Source organism: Coloeus monedula (genome assembly GCF_965178545.1).
Source record: "Coloeus monedula genome assembly, chromosome: 11".
Classification (NCBI taxonomy): domain Eukaryota; kingdom Metazoa; phylum Chordata; class Aves; order Passeriformes; family Corvidae; genus Coloeus; species Coloeus monedula.
In genome coordinates this window covers 11,872,870-11,888,621 of record NC_138791.1, presented here as the reverse complement: position 1 = coordinate 11,888,621, position 15,752 = coordinate 11,872,870, and the positions used below count along the sequence as shown (strand labels likewise).

Below are 15,752 nucleotides of genomic sequence, written 5' to 3'. Positions count from 1 at the left end.
GCCCGCAGTGGGGCACGCGGGGAACCGGGGCGCCGCGCCGAGCCTGGGGCAGCCCCGGGACACCGGCGGGGCCGAGCCAGGAGCGCAGCCGAGACCCGGGCCCGCTTCCTCCCACCCGGGGAGCCACCCGCTCCCCTCTCACCTCCGGCCCCGCAGCCTTCGGCACAGCAGCCCGGGCCGGTCCACAGCCCCTCCCGGCGGCGGGGTCGGGGAGGCTCCAGCAGGACACCCCGCGCCCCGCTCCCGCCGTGCCGCTACCGCCCCGCCGCTGGCCGCTTTCGGTTTCGCTCCGGCGCCCACCCGGGTGCTGCAGGTCGGGGCACGCCCGGGCCCGGGGGCGGGGTGTGTGTGAGTGTCGCTGCCCTCCCGCCCCTCAGGACCCGCGGGCGGGGGACCCCGAAATGTCCCCGGGAGCCCCGGTCCGACCCCGCTCCCCGGGTGGCGCTGTCCCGGCCCCGGCCGCCGGGGGGCGGTAGCGGCGGGGGCGGGGCCGCTCGGCGGTTCCGGCGGGGTCGCGGCCATGGCGGCGGTGGCGGCGCTGCGGCGGCTCGTGCCGGTGGCGGGGCGGGCGGCGGGCAGGTACCTGCACCGGCAACCGGCACCGCGGCTGCCCTGCGACCGGGGGCGGTGCCTGTAGGGTGCCGTAGGGTCTCCGAGGAGTGTCCGTGGGCCCCACGTGTCCCAGCTGCTCCTTGTCCCCGCAGAGCGCCTTGCCGGGGTCACCGGCTCACGCCGGCGGATGATGAGATGTACCAGCGAACGCGGGTGATGGTGCTGGAGCCGGAGTCCCCGAACATCATGTTCATTGAGGGCTACAGCACCCGCGGCTTCACCATCAGCGGAGACGTCGTGGTGGGGCCCTGCGCCGTCCTGCCTCGCAGCATCCTTCAGTGGAACGTGAGTGCCCGGCGGCGGGACGGGGGCTGCCGGTCCCCACCGCGCACCGGGGGAGGTCCCCCTCAACGCCCGCTGTGTTCCCGCAGGTTGGGTCCCACCGGGACATCTCGCACGAGAGCCTGTCGCTGTTCCGGCTGCTGGAGCCCCAGATAGGTACGCGGGGCAGGGGGGGCGCGGACTGCCTTCCCTTCGGGCCCCTGTCGGGGTGGCTGTGCGGGAGCCATTGGTCCCTGCAGGAAGGGCAGGTCCGGGCCGAGGCAGCTCGAATGCTGCCCTGCCCACCCTTGTCGTGCCCTCGTTGCAGAGATCCTGGTGCTGGGCACAGGGGACAGGGTGGAGCGGCTGCACCCCACCACGCTGAAGCAGATGCGGGAGTGTGGGATTGCTGTGGAGGTACAGGACACGGTAAGGAAGGGTGAGCACAGACAGCACCCCATTGATAGGGAGGGAGGGGGTCATATACCTTCTTATATCTTCTTATGGGGAAGAACCGAGTCTCCTTTTTGAGGGCTGGAGCTTCACTCATTCCCTTTTCTATTCACAGGCAAATGCATGTGCAACCTTCAACTTCCTAATGAATGAAAGGCGCGTGGTGGCTGCTGGGCTCATCCCTCCGCGGGGCACCTACGGGATGTAGGCACTGCCTGCCATGCCCATGTGGGCTCAGTGGTCCTTCCCCTGCCTGCCTTGAAGCCCCCGACATCACCACTCCCAACTGAGAAACGCTCCAGACTGAACTGTCTGGAGCTGCCAGCTGGGTGATGGCTCTGCACACAGGTGGGCTGTGAGTTATGTGGGCTTAGCTCTTCCCTGCATTCCCTGGCTTCTTGGCCTCCCTGCCCAGTCTGGGCTGGGGACTGTGGGGCACAGCACAAGGCTTTGCTCCCACAGCCCTGCCAAGGTCATACCCCCACCTTGGCAGCAGAACGCCTCACCCTGAGATAGGGTGAAGGCTGGTGCGGCGAGCTGTACACCCCCGGGCACATCGGGGGCTCCATGAAGAAAATACATGTAAATGGGAAGTACAAGAAACTGTGTGGTGGTTAATGCACAGCACAGTGAGGCTGTAACAAGTTGATGGGGCATGTGCTCACCTTGGGCACTGGGCAGCATGTGTGGTGGTGGGATGCCACATAGCAGCTCCCTGAGCACAGCCAGCACCAGCAACTGGTGTGTCCCAGCTGGTGCTGGCCTGGCTTGGACTTTCCCGTGGGGCTTTTTACCACCCCAGCACCCCTGTCCCTTGGGTGGTGTTGGTCCACGGATGCTGCGTCCCCTCTCCTGGGAGGCTCAGCTCCAGCAGGGGACATGGAAAGGGTCACTGTCCTGTCCCCCCATTGGTTGATTCATGTTTGGGGATGTCACCCCTTGGGAAGAGGGTACATGGACCTTACAGAAGCCTCATGCCCCAAGCTCTGCCACCTTAGCAGGCAAAGGCAGGGGATGCAGCTGCAAGGTTAGGGTAGCTTTGCTTAACAAGGGTCTTAATGAGCATGTTAATGAGTGTGTGACACCGACACAATGGCGTTGTAGTCAAGGCTCTGGTTTTAGTGTGTAAATCAAATTTGACATCCCCAAACCACTGATGATAAACACACACTCTTCAGCAGGAGTGATGTGTGGGACATGTACGACTGATACAGGTATAAAATACTTCTGTCTCCTGGTGTTGCAAGCACAGGTAACCTGCCAAGCCAGGGAGGTTTACACTGCTGAGGCCTGCAGAAATGCAGACCAGCTCCTTTATAAACTTGTGCCCCTCCCAGTGCATTGCCCACCTTCTGGCAAACAATCGCTCTGTGGAGCCTGGGCAGGTAATACACAGTGAACAGCCCAAGGGGGTGCAACCACTGGGCCTGGAGGTGTGGCAATTACAAGAAGTTTAGGGGAAGGAGAACGCAGCAGCTGGACCAGGAATGGGGTCCTGCAGCATCCTGGCTGCTGCCACAGCTGGGTTTGGCAGCTCCCAGCAGGAGATAATGGCCCTGTAAAACGATTTGCTTTCTTGCTCAGCAGCCCAGCCCTTGTTTTCTGCTCTCAGGAAGGATTTTTAAAGAAGCCATACTGTGTTACCCCTCAACCCTGTCTCAGGGCTCTCCCATCCCTGTTGCCCTTCACATGCACGCAGTCCCTTTCTGGGGTTATCACCTGCTCCTGAGGGTGTGGGAAGCAAGGGACAGAGCCAAGGAAGGAGAGCAAGAGAGATAAAGAAGGAAGAGAGGCTCTGGGCTAACACCAACTGCACATCTTTTATTTTTTTTATTGTAAAACATGGCCAACATGTGCAAGGCTCCAGCCCAGGATCACAGCTCCCAGGTGGAAGGTGGGCCCCGTGGGTGGTCAGAAAGCTAAAGATGGCAGGAGCTCCAGGCAGCCCAGAATAATGGCACTTCTGCAGCAAGAGCAGCTCCCGCGTGGAGCAGCGCAGAGCTGAGTGGCACAAGGACAGACACAGACGGATCTCTTCAGAAGAGGCGCTTCTCATACCTGCGAGGGAAGCAGCACCAGGGAGCCCCTTTACTGACCCACCTCACCCAGGGCAGGGACAGAGGTGCAGTAAGGAATGGATCCTGCAGGCCCAGGGAGGGGGACAGCCTCAGCTGATACGGCTGTGCAGTGCCAGGGCAAGCCAATGGCACACCAAGGCAAGGGCATGGTAGCTGAGGTACAGGGTGGCTGTTTCAAACCCACAACACCCCCCCAAGGTGACAAGCAAGGATTCTGCCAGAAGCACTTACGAATGGAGGCCGTGCACCCCTCCTTCAACCTGGGCAGATGTCGTCCTCTTCTCAAATTTCAGCTCTCCTGAGTACATCATGGCTCTGAGGGGGAAGGACACCCATCACAAGCCAGGCAGAGTCCAGGGAAGACAGTGCTCTGGCACATGCTCAGGTGGAACAGCTGGGATGAGGGTCATTGGTTCCTCCAGCCGTGGCCAGAATGGTCTTTGCTGTGCTCCCAAGAACCAGGCTGGGTAATGTAACCCAAACATTTTGAGCCCAGCCAGCTGAATATGCAGCAAGAGACCACACTCCTGCAGCCCTGGGGCTGGCAGATCCATGATGAAGTGCCCACTGGATATGAGGGATGATGGCTACTAACTATCCAGAACACACCACAGCTTGAGTACAGCTGCCCAGGGACTCCAGACAGCAGGACCATGACCTAACAAGAGTACAGGCATGGGGAAGCACTCACCGGACTTGGGTCAGGCTCTTGGCACCGATATCCTGGCAGGAATGCTGGATCCCAGCAATTAGGTATGGAATGAATTTATGGATAGAGCCCTTGTCTTGCACTGCACCGGAGACCCCCTGGGCCACTTTGATTTTGTCTGTCTCACTGCATGAAAGCACAAATCAAGGATATTTGTGAAGCAGAGAAGCCCCAAAAGCTTGATCTGCTGCCCCAAAGCACCATCTCTGACCTGAAATACCGATTCTGGCTGCCCAAGTTCTTGTCCATGGCATCTAGGGAGCCCATGCCGCGGTATTTCTTCAGCCTGATGCCATCCGAGAAGAAGTACTCGCCTGGGGCCTCCGTGGTGGCAGCCAGGAGAGAGCCCATCATCACTGGCACGAGATATCACCAGGAACAGCACATCAGCAGCAGTGGTGGCAAAATCCCTCAGGGTCGCTGGGCACAGCATTGGCTGCAGCTCCCATGCCTCCAGCAGGTAAATGCCCTCATGCCCAGTGTGATGCCATATGGAAACACTTCCTAGGAGACTCCTACAATGGTGCTCACCTGTGGAGGCCCCAAGTGCCAGCGCCTTGGCGATGTGCCCAACCGTCTGGATCCCTCCGTCGGCAATCACAGGGACGCCGAACCTCCTGGCATACTCGGACACCTTGTACACCGCGGTGGCCTGGGGACGGCCGCACGCCAGCACTGCGGGACAGAGCACACACAGGATGAGCTCCACACAGCAGCACATCCCTGTCCAAGCAGGCCCTTTCAGGCTTCCAGCACACACATGCTCCAGCACTCAGAACACACAAATCCCTGGATGCTCCTTCCCTAGGCTGAATTGCAAGAGAAGCAGATGCCCGGGAGATGCCTGCTGAGACGTCCTCACAGCCCTTAGCTCCAAGAAGCTGAGTGACCTTGGGACTGGGGTCTTTGATCAGATGCTTGAGATCACACGAGACTTGTGGCTCATCCTGGTGCACAGCAGATGTGTGGGGAGCTTGGGAAGGAAATAAAGCGAACTCCAAAAGCCCCTCTCCAAAGCATCTCTGGCATGTAGCCATGTCCCACTGCTTGCTCTCTCCTGGAGCTGCCAGACCCCTTGTCCATGTACCCAGCATCTGTATGATGTGTCTCTTGAATGGAAAGGCAGTTGGCTGGGAGAGAGCTGGTATGCTTGTATATGGTATAGATATAAATATATCTATACATACAGGTCTGCATACACACACGAACACACATGCAGCAGTGGAAAAGGAAACGGGCAGAACGGTTTGGTAATAATTTATGTTCCTGCCCTGCAATATAGCAAGGATTCCTTCATCAGGTTTAGGTGTCCCATGGGGAGGGAGTTACCAGCTTTGGATTTACTTGTTCTTCCCAGTTAGTAGCAGTTAAGAGGCTTCCCATTATGTGAGGAAAACCAGCACAAGGCATGTTTTGTAACACATTTGTCAGCCACTGGCATGCAAGAACACTGAGATAAGCTTTTCTCAGGGAGACTTCCCTTCCCCATGATCAGCTGGAAGACTTTTCTCCAGTCATGGTTAGTCCCATAAACTGGGTAAGATTAAGGGCATGCAGTATTAGTACTTTGGAGTGTGAACTCCAGTTGTGGTTCAGCCTGCACGGCAGCAGTGCTGGCAGCACGTCCCTGGCAGAGGCCTGCTGGGGCCAGGATGCTGCAGTTCCTCTGCTCCCAGCACTCAGCAGCAGCTGCTGAGGGAGGGAAGCCAGACTCCAGGCTGAGATTGTTAAAGAACTGAATTTAATCAGACCCCAGCATTCAGCTCGGGCTCAGCCAGCCAGGGAGAGGCTGCCAGCTTTATCATCAATGCCCTTAAAGAGATGGTCTCGCACAGTTCCGCACTGCTGAAGGCCACACTGCAGCTGCAAAACACTGCCACGGAAGAGCTCTGTGGAGAGAAACACCCATTTCTGGAGGTCTTGAGTCCAGGGTCTATGGGATCGTGCTATAGACAGTGCAGGGCCTGCAGAAACCTCTCAAGTGCAACCACAGAGACCAGCCCTTTTAAAGCACAGCTTGGCTCAGGGCCCCTGGGAGCATCGCACCTCTCCGACTGTCCCAGTGCCCAGTGCCACAGCGCCGGAGTGCAGGCTTCCCAAGCAGGGTTCTGAGCACACACACATCACACAGTCGGGGTGAGGGTTTGTCCCTTTTAGTGCATTGGCAGAGGGTGGCCCTACAAAATCATCTGCTAGAGAAAACCTTCCAGGATCTGCAAAACTAAACCTCTCCCTTTGAGGTGTGTCACAACTAGGAGAAAGGACAAAGCCTAAGGCTTGCCTTGCAGGGGCTGCTTGATCTGGTAGCATCAGAGCAGAGAACACTGCACCTTGTGCTGGGCAGGCAAGAGCCCCTTCTCTCCAGACTTGGTGGGGAAAGATGGGACGCAGCTGCCAAGGTGGCCATGCGCGGTGAAGTCCCTCCATAACTCAGGAGAGCCAGTTTCATGGGAAGCTTGGCCAGTGCACAACTTCCCCAGAACTAGGGTTACATTTTGAGCACGATTGAGGACTGCTCAGGGATCACCTCCCAGTACTGGATCAGCAGGAGCATGCCTGGCTAGGAATCCAGAAAGTGCAGTCAGAAAGCCCAGTCAGGCTCCTAACGGGATTTTGGAGTGGAGAGGACAGGCCTGAGTTCCCTCAGCTTGGACACTTCAGATTCTGCTTTACAAAATCAGAAAGGCTTCTCAGATTTAATTTCAGATTCAAAACCAGTATCCAAAGCCACAAAACCCCAAGTGCATCTACAGCTAAATTATTCTCAAACAAGCAGTAGGGCCATGTGCAGCCAAATCAGGGTCCTGCTTCAAGACACATAATTAGGGTTGGGAACAGGGCAAGTGACTTACTATAGGTGCCCGTGACAGTAGAAGGGCATTTGGGGCTGTGGGACTTTAGGTCTGGAGGGATCTTTGGAGCAGCTAAACGAAAACAAACACACACATTTTAGAGACAGAAGAACAGCAGCAGAACAAAGGACCCCAGAAGTGACCTGCTACTGGGCAGAGCATACGGTGTGGGACAGAGCTGACTTTGCAGACCCTTCCTAGCCTGAGCCAAGCCAGAGGCCAGATCCCAGGCAGCCAGGCCTGCCTATGCACAGCACATGCTCGCCCTACCCCAGCAGCCAGCCAGAGAGGTGGCACCTACCCCAAAAAGACAGAGTTCTTGCCCTTAACAGGGCCAAAAACCTGGGGAGCTGCAGGCAAGAGTTCTGCAACCACATCTCCTGTGAAGCACCACGCTCTACCTCTGCTCTGCTCCTTTGCTAAAACCAGCACCCAATCCTATCTCCTGGGGCAGCTGGAGGAACCGCCGGGACATTCACCTCGCTGCAGATCAGAGCGTGCCTTTGCCTCGGAGCCTGGGTAGGACATGTGTGTCTGTTCTGGCTATGGAAGTGTCAGCCCAACGATACTACCCCCCTCCTTAGAAAGCTGACCTGAGACAGACTGCCCTGACTGGGAATCCCCTGCAGCCAGGCAAAGCGGGAATGCAGCACAGGTCCAGGGCTGCTCACAGGCTCCATGCTGGAAAGGGCAAAGCTAATGCAACATCTTCAGCCAGCAGCTGCTCACTTGCTGCCTCCTGTGGCACAGACCAAGGACGAAAGCAGAGAGAGGACGTGCTTGGGGACTGCAGCACCTTCCTGCACCACCTCTCTGTGCCCCACCAGAGGTTCAACACTCAAGGACTGAGTCTGTCCTCACGATAGACTTTCTTCAGGCCCTAGGGGATGCCCCTCTTGCCTTTTAACTAAGGGTGACAGTCTCTGCCTCACACAAGCTCTGTCTAACTGCAGAGACAAAAGCAAGAAATCCCATTTTGGCCTGGAAATTGCAAAGGCACCGAGCCCAGATCAATATTCAAGCATCACACACACTGCTGCCAGAAGGGAAAATGTACAGGCCAGTGCACTTCACCCATCAGCACTCGGGATCCAGTAACCCCCTCTCCCTGCAGAGCTGCCCGCCAGCCCCATCCCACGCTGAGCCAGCAGCTCCCCTCAGGCAAAGCCGCCATCTGCCACACCGGCTCTACTCAGTCTCGGTCAGTACTGGGAAATGCCTTTGCTGCTGCTGCCACCCCAAAGGTTGGAAGTCCTGGACAAAGCAGGTGGAAGACGTCTTGCTGGTCTTGCTGTTGGACACTGCCCTCACAACGGGAGAATTCCATCCCAGCCATGCTGCTTTTCACCACGGAATTTCTACTAATAGGTGTCTTCAGCCTATTTAGGAAGCAGCTGATCTCTCTTACCTTCCTGTGTGATGCAGATGGAACCACTGCCCATTCCGACCCTCAGGGCATCAACCCCCGCGTCAATGAGGTTCTTGGCCTGAGCAGCAGTCACCACTGTGGGGAGCAGAAATCGGTTTGAAAACAGACAAGCACATTTGCAAACAACACTTCTCTGCCCTGGAGGTTCCCCTCAAGGCCTCCAACATCCCCTGCCCAGAGCAACAGCCTGTGCCAGAGCCAGGCCTGTCTGGGAGGAGCAGTAAGTTTCTGCCCCAACTGTCCCCAGTGGGTGAGGTGACACTGCCCCCTTAGGCTATTCTGCAACACACTTCCACCCAAAGGCTGAGGCAGCAGAAGTCACAGCATGGTCCCAAGCACTCTCTGGGCCACACGAGGTAGGGAGGGCAGAGTACAGGGTAACAGCAACATCAGGTAAAGACAAGGACCACTGGACTCTGCTGTCAAGAGGCAGGGAAAATTGCCATTAGATTTCCACATCAAGCAATATTCATTATTATGCAAAATTTTAAACTGGTGTGTAAAATAAGCTAATGTGTAATGTGCTACAGAGAACTGTAGCACACTGTGCTGCAGAACAAAGGTTTCCAAGTATCTGCAGCTGTAAGGTACTGCCCTGTGTCTACAGTGGTCTTGCTCCATTCCACAAGCCAGAGGAAACCATTTTAAGTTCACAGACATTTACCAAGATGACCATTCCATTCATATCCCTGCAGCTCCCTCTGTGTCTAAGAAACAAACATCATTTAAAGACAAGCAGAGTCTTCAACACGCCTACCATTTCCTCCAATAACTTGTAGGTTGGGATATTTCTCCTTAATGTACTTTATCATATTGATCTGGAAGATGGAGTTCCCCTGAGAGGAATCCTGCAACAGAAAGAAAATCAGTTTCAACCAGAATTTCTGCAGATTACAAATGCAGCTTCAGAAAAGCTTCAGATCTTCACTCTGCTTGCTGGGGTCTCTGCTAAGCTGGGTAAATGGGCAAAATGACTCCCCACACTGGGCATAGAACCCCAGGAGAAGCTGCTTCCTAGACAGGAATGTACCTTCCCAGTACAGTTTATTGTAAAGTCAGTTTATTGTAAAGTCTTCAGTAATATCCTTCATGTTTAATCCTGTAGCTTCTACAAGCTACAAGCAGAACATCTGGCTGTGGATAAGAACCATCTGGCTCTACCAGCAGGACACTGTCAGTCCTGTCTCAAACTACAGCTGAAATAGAGAATGTTCCTTGTGAAACCCAAGAGGGCTGGGGAGGGGATGCACCTCCCCACTGTGCAGCAGAGCAGGTCGAATACCAGATGCTGAGCACTGAGTACTCAGGCCCTGTCAGCCTCCGTGACCCAGTCAAATCGTGTCTGTTAAACATTTCCCACTGCTCAGCCATGCCCTCAGAGCACACCGGACGCACAGGATCACGATCGATGAGAAAACCATGTGCAAATACAGGCAGTGACAACTGTGCCCGAAAGTTTACAGGCCAGAAAGGGAAACCAGCAGAGCAACTCTGGGCTCACCGATCACTCCTGAACATCAGTAAGAGAGTAACACAGTAACAAACACCAAAGGGATAAAGGGAAACTGTAAGAAGCCGAGCATTCAAAATTAGTCAGGAATATCAGAGAGGCTGGTGGCAGAGTGCAAGAGGTATTTGTAGATGATTCTGTATTAACCAACAGTGTTTCTCTTCTCAGCCTTCAGGGCTTCAGTGCACCCTACAAACTCCCTCCAGGTCGCATAAGTCTCCAGGCCAGAGGAAACCCTGCAATTTGACAATTCTAACCTGAACAAGACTGAGAGGTCAACAAACTGCTATATTCTAACACATAAAGGCCTCTGACACAGACAGCGAGTGCCACACTGCTGCCACACTGTCAGAGACATTCATCCAACCTGGGGACTCACCCCCAGTGTCCCAGGCTGACACAATGCCCATGGGCGCCCCATGGGTGCTCACCAGCACGACAGCGTCCACGCCAGCCTGCACCAGCAGGTCCAGCCGGTACTTGTCATCCTCGTGGGTCCCGATAGCGGCACCACAGAGCAGCTGCTTCTTGGAGTCCTTAGAAGCCAGAGGATAGTCCCTGTTCTTCTTGAGATCAGTGCGGGCTATGATAGCCACCAGCTCATCATCTTCATTAACAATTGGCAGCTTGCCTGGAAACCAACAGAAAGAACATTATTGCAGATTTCTGCAGGAGACAGACGTTAGCTCAGAGCAGTGCAGCAGACCAGGAGCAGTGGGCAGGCAGAAACTGCCATAAGATGGAGACTCAGAGGTGTGTTACCAAATCTTGACTGGCCATGGATGCCAGAAGCCCTGGCTCAAGAAACAGATAAAGGAGTTTGCAGGATTGGAGAAGAACTCAGTATTTTTACATTAACCATAGATAAAGTGTGTATTTTTTAATAATTAGACACACAATACCCTAGTGCTGAAATGTGAAGGCCAGGAGAGAAAATCAAAGACAGTGGATGGACAGCCAAATACTGGGCTGCCAAGAATCCCTCAACTCCAAACACATTTGAGATGAAGGCATGTGAACTCTGTACCCTGGCAGAGGGCTGCAGGGATTCTCTTCACTATCCTCTCCCATGCTTCACTCGTGCAGGGACTGTGTGCACACATTCACCCACTGCTGCCCCAGCTTAGCGCTTCCACAGCTCTCTCTTGTGCCCCAGATGGCCACAGGTACCTTTTTTACTCCTTTGCAGAATTTCATTTGCTTCTTTCAACATTACGCCAGCTGGGGCCACAACAAGATCCTCCCGCTTTGTCATAATCTAGTGGGTGGGAGAAGATAAAAAGTTACAAGAACTCCTTCACACTGATCTGAAAATATCAAACCCCCCCTGCCCACGTGAAACGCTCCGCAGCAGCCATGCAGGAGTGCTCCACAAAGAGTCCACAGCACAGCAACACGCCTCCAGAAACACACAGGAAAAGCCTCCAGTGTGCTGTCCCCATGTGAGCACTGGCATCAGGTCCCAAGCCCATTAGTGCACTGAAAACAGGAGATGGCAGAAGGCCTCAGGAAGACAAGTGAAAGTACCTAGAAACAAGGGACAACTCTCAGATGACCCTTATTTGGGACATCACCCTAACAGCCCTCCCTTTTAACTGAAGCACACGCAAATAAGGGCTGGAGACACCTTCAGAGTCTCATGCTGTTGTGGCAGAAATGGTGCCCTCGATCTCGTTTTCAGACAGCATTTCCAGTGCACAGGCCCTGGAAGGGCTCTGCCCAGAATAGCCCACTGCTGCTGCTGGTAAGGTCAGTGGGGCAAAGGAGTTGCATCAATCCAAATATGCTCACCCACGCTCACTCTGACAAACATGCACCAAAACACGGTGGAAAACAAAGGGCAGTGCTGGACAGTGGGCAACAGGGGAACATCTGACCTAGTATGGTGGCTTTCACCACAACAGTGGTCTCCCACTGGGAGAGCAGCTCAGAGAGATAATGAAATCTCCCTCCTTGGAGATTTAGACACAGCCCCACAAAACCTGCTCCAGCGGAACGTGCCTCGAGCAGGTGGCTTGACAAGAGACTTCCAAGTCCCTTTCCAACCACAGCATTCTGTGATCACCCATGTGATCCCCATGAAAGGTTATTTGAGAAGGCTGGGCAAAGCTAAAAGGGAACACTCTGTAACCCTTCAGGAAGGTAGATCAGTTGCACACAAAGAAAAGAGGGAACATTTTAGTTATTTATACTGTAAGAACAGACATTTTGCATGGGGAAAGAGGCTGACCATGCCTGCATCTACCCAAAATGCTGTGACAGAACCCACATCTCGGGAGAAGCTAATCCACACTTCCTAAGTCTCTGGGATTCATGCGCTTCCTATGCTACAGGAAACCCATGTATTTAAGTGGATGGCAATGAATGGCTCAGTAAGATGATTGCTGGACTGCCAGTGGACAGAAGATTGAGGAAACCATACATTCCCCTGGCCTTGCCTGGTGACAGGGACAAGCACCAGACACTGACAGCAGCAAGTTTCCTGCTCTGCAGTGCTGAATGACCCATGTAAAGGATGAGGGAAGATTCTTATCTGGCTCCTCTGAAGGGGCAGCATTACTTTAAAGGGCCGTGTGCACTTTTATAACCTACTCCTGGTTTAAGGCTTTCGTATCAGGTATTTGTAGCCGATTTCAAACCAAACAGGGATCAGCATGTGACATCAGGTTTGGTCAGCAAGAGCTAAAAATATTTGTGAGTCAAGAGCAAAGCGTGGCCAAGAGGCACTGGGGGTGTAACCTGACAGCGCCGCAGATCTCCAGTTACACAGCTTGTGTAACAGGGATCACAGAGAACATTCTCCTGCGTGAGGGGAGCCTGACAGCGAAGCATTATGAAGGCCAAACTGCCAGACTGCAAGTTCAGGGCGTTCTTTGAAAGAGCAAGTAACCCAGATGAGGCATACAGGGAAGGACAGCCCAGAAAAGGAAGCTCAGCACTTAGAGGATTTGTTGGGCAGAGTACAGCTGCTACACAGCTGACCAGTGCCAGCGTATGGCACTACAGCAGCAGCCAGGAACACCAACAACTAATTAGTGAAGCAGAGGAGAGCTTCCACAGCACTGAAAGATAACCCCCATGACTCATACAAACTTCATGGTCTGCACTGCAGGAATCGCTCAGAGAGTGCAAATGAACAAGACACTCTTCCTGGAAATGCACTCACAGACACATCTGCAGAGCTAAGCTGGAGCTGCTCCCTCCCACTGGCAGAACACCCTCCCAGCCACACGCTCACCCTTCTCCTTATCACAAGCCACATGGCTTCCTAACATAGTTCTCATACCCATCAGGTACTCACAAGCCCTTCTCACCTCACCAAGGGGCAGGTCATGCTCTGACTCTTTCAGGAAATCAATATCTCTGGACGAGATGATCCCAACCAGCTTGCCCCCCATCTTCCCATTGTCCGTGATGGGAATCCCACAAAATCCATGACGAGCTTTTGCTTCAAACACATCTCGTACTCGGTCATTGGGGCTCAGCACCACGGGGTCTGTGATGAATCCTTGCTCGTATTTCTGAAAGGAAGCAGATCGAGCAGCCAGGCTGAGCAGCACTGCCAGGCCAGACAGGAGCGAGGCACATGACCATGGGTTACTGCAGCCACTCACACGGGTCTGCAACCACCCAGCCCAGCCACATGCTCACCAACAGGACGACTCTCAAACCAGAAACAAGTCTCACCTAAATGTTAAAATCCAAGTGTCTCCAGGCTAACCTCCTCCCTGAAACGATGGGGAATATTCCCACACCAGGAGGACTCAAGTCCCAGGCTGCCCATAGAAAGTGCCTGGCACACAAGAGGGCTGTGCCTGCAAACCCTGGCAGCATTACAGCTCTGAAACACCAAGATCGGGCACAAGTCAGCAGCCTCCTCATGCAGCTCATTCAGCGAGGCCAGACCCGTTGCCCACCTCCACGGAGGACCCTGTGCCAGCACGGTTTGGTGCTGCCGTTCCAGCCACTCACCTTCACCTTCCGCACTTCGTTGGCCTGGAACTCCGGGGTGCAGTTGTGGTGGATGAACCCAATTCCTCCGGTCAGCTGGGGACACAAAGGCGGCCGTGAGTCACTGCAGACACTGCGCTGCGCTGCACCAATGGAGCCCTCGGGCCCGTCCTCGCCCCGAAGGGACCCCAGGGCAGACACACGGGTGCCTCAGGCAGCGTTTCCTGCCCCGCCAGCTCGGTGAGGGCGGCACACGGGACCCGCCCGCGGGGCATCACTCACCGCCATGGCGATGGCCATGCTGGCCTCGGTGACTGTGTCCATGGGCGAGGAGACCAGCGGGGTCTTCAGGGTGATCCTCTTGGTCAGCGCCGAGGTCAGGTCCTGGCGGGGAGGCAGGCGGCGGCGGCGGGTGAGCGGCGGCACCGGCGCAACCCCCGCCCCGGCCCCCGGCCCGCTCCCCCGCCCCGGCCACTCACCACCTGGTCCGCCCGCTCCCCCTCCCCGGCCACTCACCACCTGGTCCGCCGTGAAGTCGATGTACCCCGGGAGGATGAGGAAATCGCTGCGGGGTAACGAGGGGAGACGCGTCAGCGACGGCAGCGGCCCCGCGCCCCGGTCCCGGTCCCACCCCCGTGCCGGCCGCACTCACTTGTACGTGAGCCCATCGCCGCAGCTGAAGAGCTGCTGCGCCGTGAGCCCGTCGTCGGGTACGTAGCCGGTGCCGCCACTGATCAGATAGTCCGCCATGGCCCCGCCGCGTGCCCGCCCCGCCACTCCGAGCGCACGCGCGCCCCGACGGCCGCCGGGAGGGCCCCGCTGTGACCGCCCCGCGAAGGCGTGGACAGAGCGACTCCGGCAGGGGCAGGCGCCGATAGCGCCCCCTGGTGCCGCGGAGGGCCCCGAGCGGGGCACAGCCCCGGCTCTCGCTCTGCGTTGTGCCGGGCGGTGCCGGGGACGCTCCGGGCCCCGGTGTCGCTCTCAGCCGCCAGCAGTGCCTCCTGAGCAGCTTCTCAGCACCGAGCCCGTACGTGTTCAGCCCGGTGACATCGGGTCATCGCGGCTGTTCTGTGTTCAGGCCGAGCAGCCGGGTCCGTGTACCGGTAGGAGGCAACAGGAGAGAGCTGAACTCCAGTACAGCCCAGTAGAGCCCTGCGTGCCGGGCCCTGGCTTGGCTGGCACCAGCACAGTGTGACACCCGCTAGAAGACCACCTAAAAAAGCCCAGCTATGGGTGACATGGTGACACGCACAGAGAGACACTGCGGGTTGGGAGCCAAGTCCAACACCAGGTACTCCTGCAGTTTCAGAAGACAAGAATGGGCTTGTTGGGTCAGTGGTGGATGCAGAGCTGGAACAAACCAGCAGAATCCAAAGCAATTTTGTAAGTCAAAGGGAGCTGCACAAAGGATGAAAGTCAAAAGGCAGGAGCGAGGCAAGTCTTGCACCTCGAGGGGAATGAAAGGCACGAAGGAGAGAGGCAGCAGTCTCACCAGAGAGGATCCAAGGTGATCCCAGCTAGGCATTAGCCCCCTCTTCCCGAAGCCACCAGGCCAGGCTGTACAAACAAGCAGTGTGAAGAGGATAGCTGCACACTGGGGATTGCAGTGTAGCAGCTTCACATCTACCACAGATCAGGGCTGAAGGGAGGATTTTGGAGAAGAGCAGTAGCAGGAGGAGGGGAGGACTGTGCCTGGAGGAGCAGAACAGGCACAAACACAGATCTATCTGCCTCAGAGGAGCCTTGCAGAACATAGCAGTTGGCTTTTTCCAGGATGAGATGCTCCCATCCCTGCAGCTCCGTTTGGGCATCAGGAAAAGTTCCTGTACTGAAGGTTACAAAACTTCCTCCTCTTGGTTTGCTTGTTGTGACATTCCAGATCCACTCACAGAGCACC

At 55.8% G+C, this 15,752-nt stretch overlaps 2 protein-coding genes across 3 annotated transcripts; one reads left to right on the top strand and one right to left on the bottom strand.

The window, feature by feature from the left end:
* Positions 1-497: 497 nt before the first annotated feature.
* NDUFAF3 (NADH:ubiquinone oxidoreductase complex assembly factor 3) lies at positions 498-1,929 on the top strand. Its single transcript, XM_082288973.1, has 5 exons — positions 498-579; positions 705-897; positions 984-1,050; positions 1,202-1,302; positions 1,442-1,929. The coding sequence occupies exons 1-5, from the start codon at positions 521-523 to the stop codon at positions 1,532-1,534; spliced, it is 513 nt and encodes a 170-aa protein (XP_082145099.1). The 5' UTR covers positions 498-520; the 3' UTR covers positions 1,535-1,929.
* A 1,198-nt stretch (positions 1,930-3,127) lies between these two features.
* Positions 3,128-14,665, bottom strand: IMPDH2 (inosine monophosphate dehydrogenase 2). Of its 2 annotated transcripts, XM_082288971.1 has the most exons (15): positions 14,508-14,665; positions 14,372-14,420; positions 14,138-14,239; positions 13,877-13,951; positions 13,219-13,425; positions 11,075-11,162; positions 10,336-10,535; positions 9,152-9,242; positions 8,374-8,469; positions 6,966-7,037; positions 4,645-4,788; positions 4,325-4,469; positions 4,096-4,239; positions 3,636-3,719; positions 3,128-3,384 (listed from the first exon to the last, which is right to left on the bottom strand). In XM_082288971.1, the coding sequence occupies exons 1-15, from the start codon at positions 14,603-14,605 to the stop codon at positions 3,363-3,365; spliced, it is 1,617 nt and encodes a 538-aa protein (XP_082145097.1). In that variant the 5' UTR covers positions 14,606-14,665; the 3' UTR covers positions 3,128-3,362. The 2 variants fall into 2 exon arrangements, with proteins under 2 accessions (XP_082145097.1, XP_082145098.1); XM_082288972.1 differs by lacking the exon at positions 6,966-7,037.
* Between the last annotated feature and the right edge of the window lie 1,087 nt (positions 14,666-15,752).

Excerpts from the sequence above, each read along its gene's own strand:
- NDUFAF3 (XM_082288973.1), top strand. The coding sequence starts at position 521 with ATGGCGGCGGTGGCGGCGCTGCGGCGGCTCGTGCCGGTGGCGGGGCGG. Across the intron at positions 580-704 it reads GCGGGGCGGGCGGCGGGCAG|AGCGCCTTGCCGGGGTCACC; the intron begins GTACCTGCACCG and ends TTGTCCCCGCAG. Across the intron at positions 1,051-1,201 it reads GCTGCTGGAGCCCCAGATAG|AGATCCTGGTGCTGGGCACA; the intron begins GTACGCGGGGCA and ends CCCTCGTTGCAG.
- IMPDH2 (XM_082288971.1), bottom strand. The coding sequence starts at position 14,605 with ATGGCGGACTATCTGATCAGTGGCGGCACCGGCTACGTACCCGACGAC. Across the intron at positions 7,038-8,373 it reads CATCTGCATCACACAGGAAG|CTGCTCCAAAGATCCCTCCA; the intron begins GTAAGAGAGATC and ends GTTTTCGTTTAG. Across the intron at positions 4,240-4,324 it reads AGCCAGAATCGGTATTTCAG|TGAGACAGACAAAATCAAAG; the intron begins GTCAGAGATGGT and ends GCTTTCATGCAG.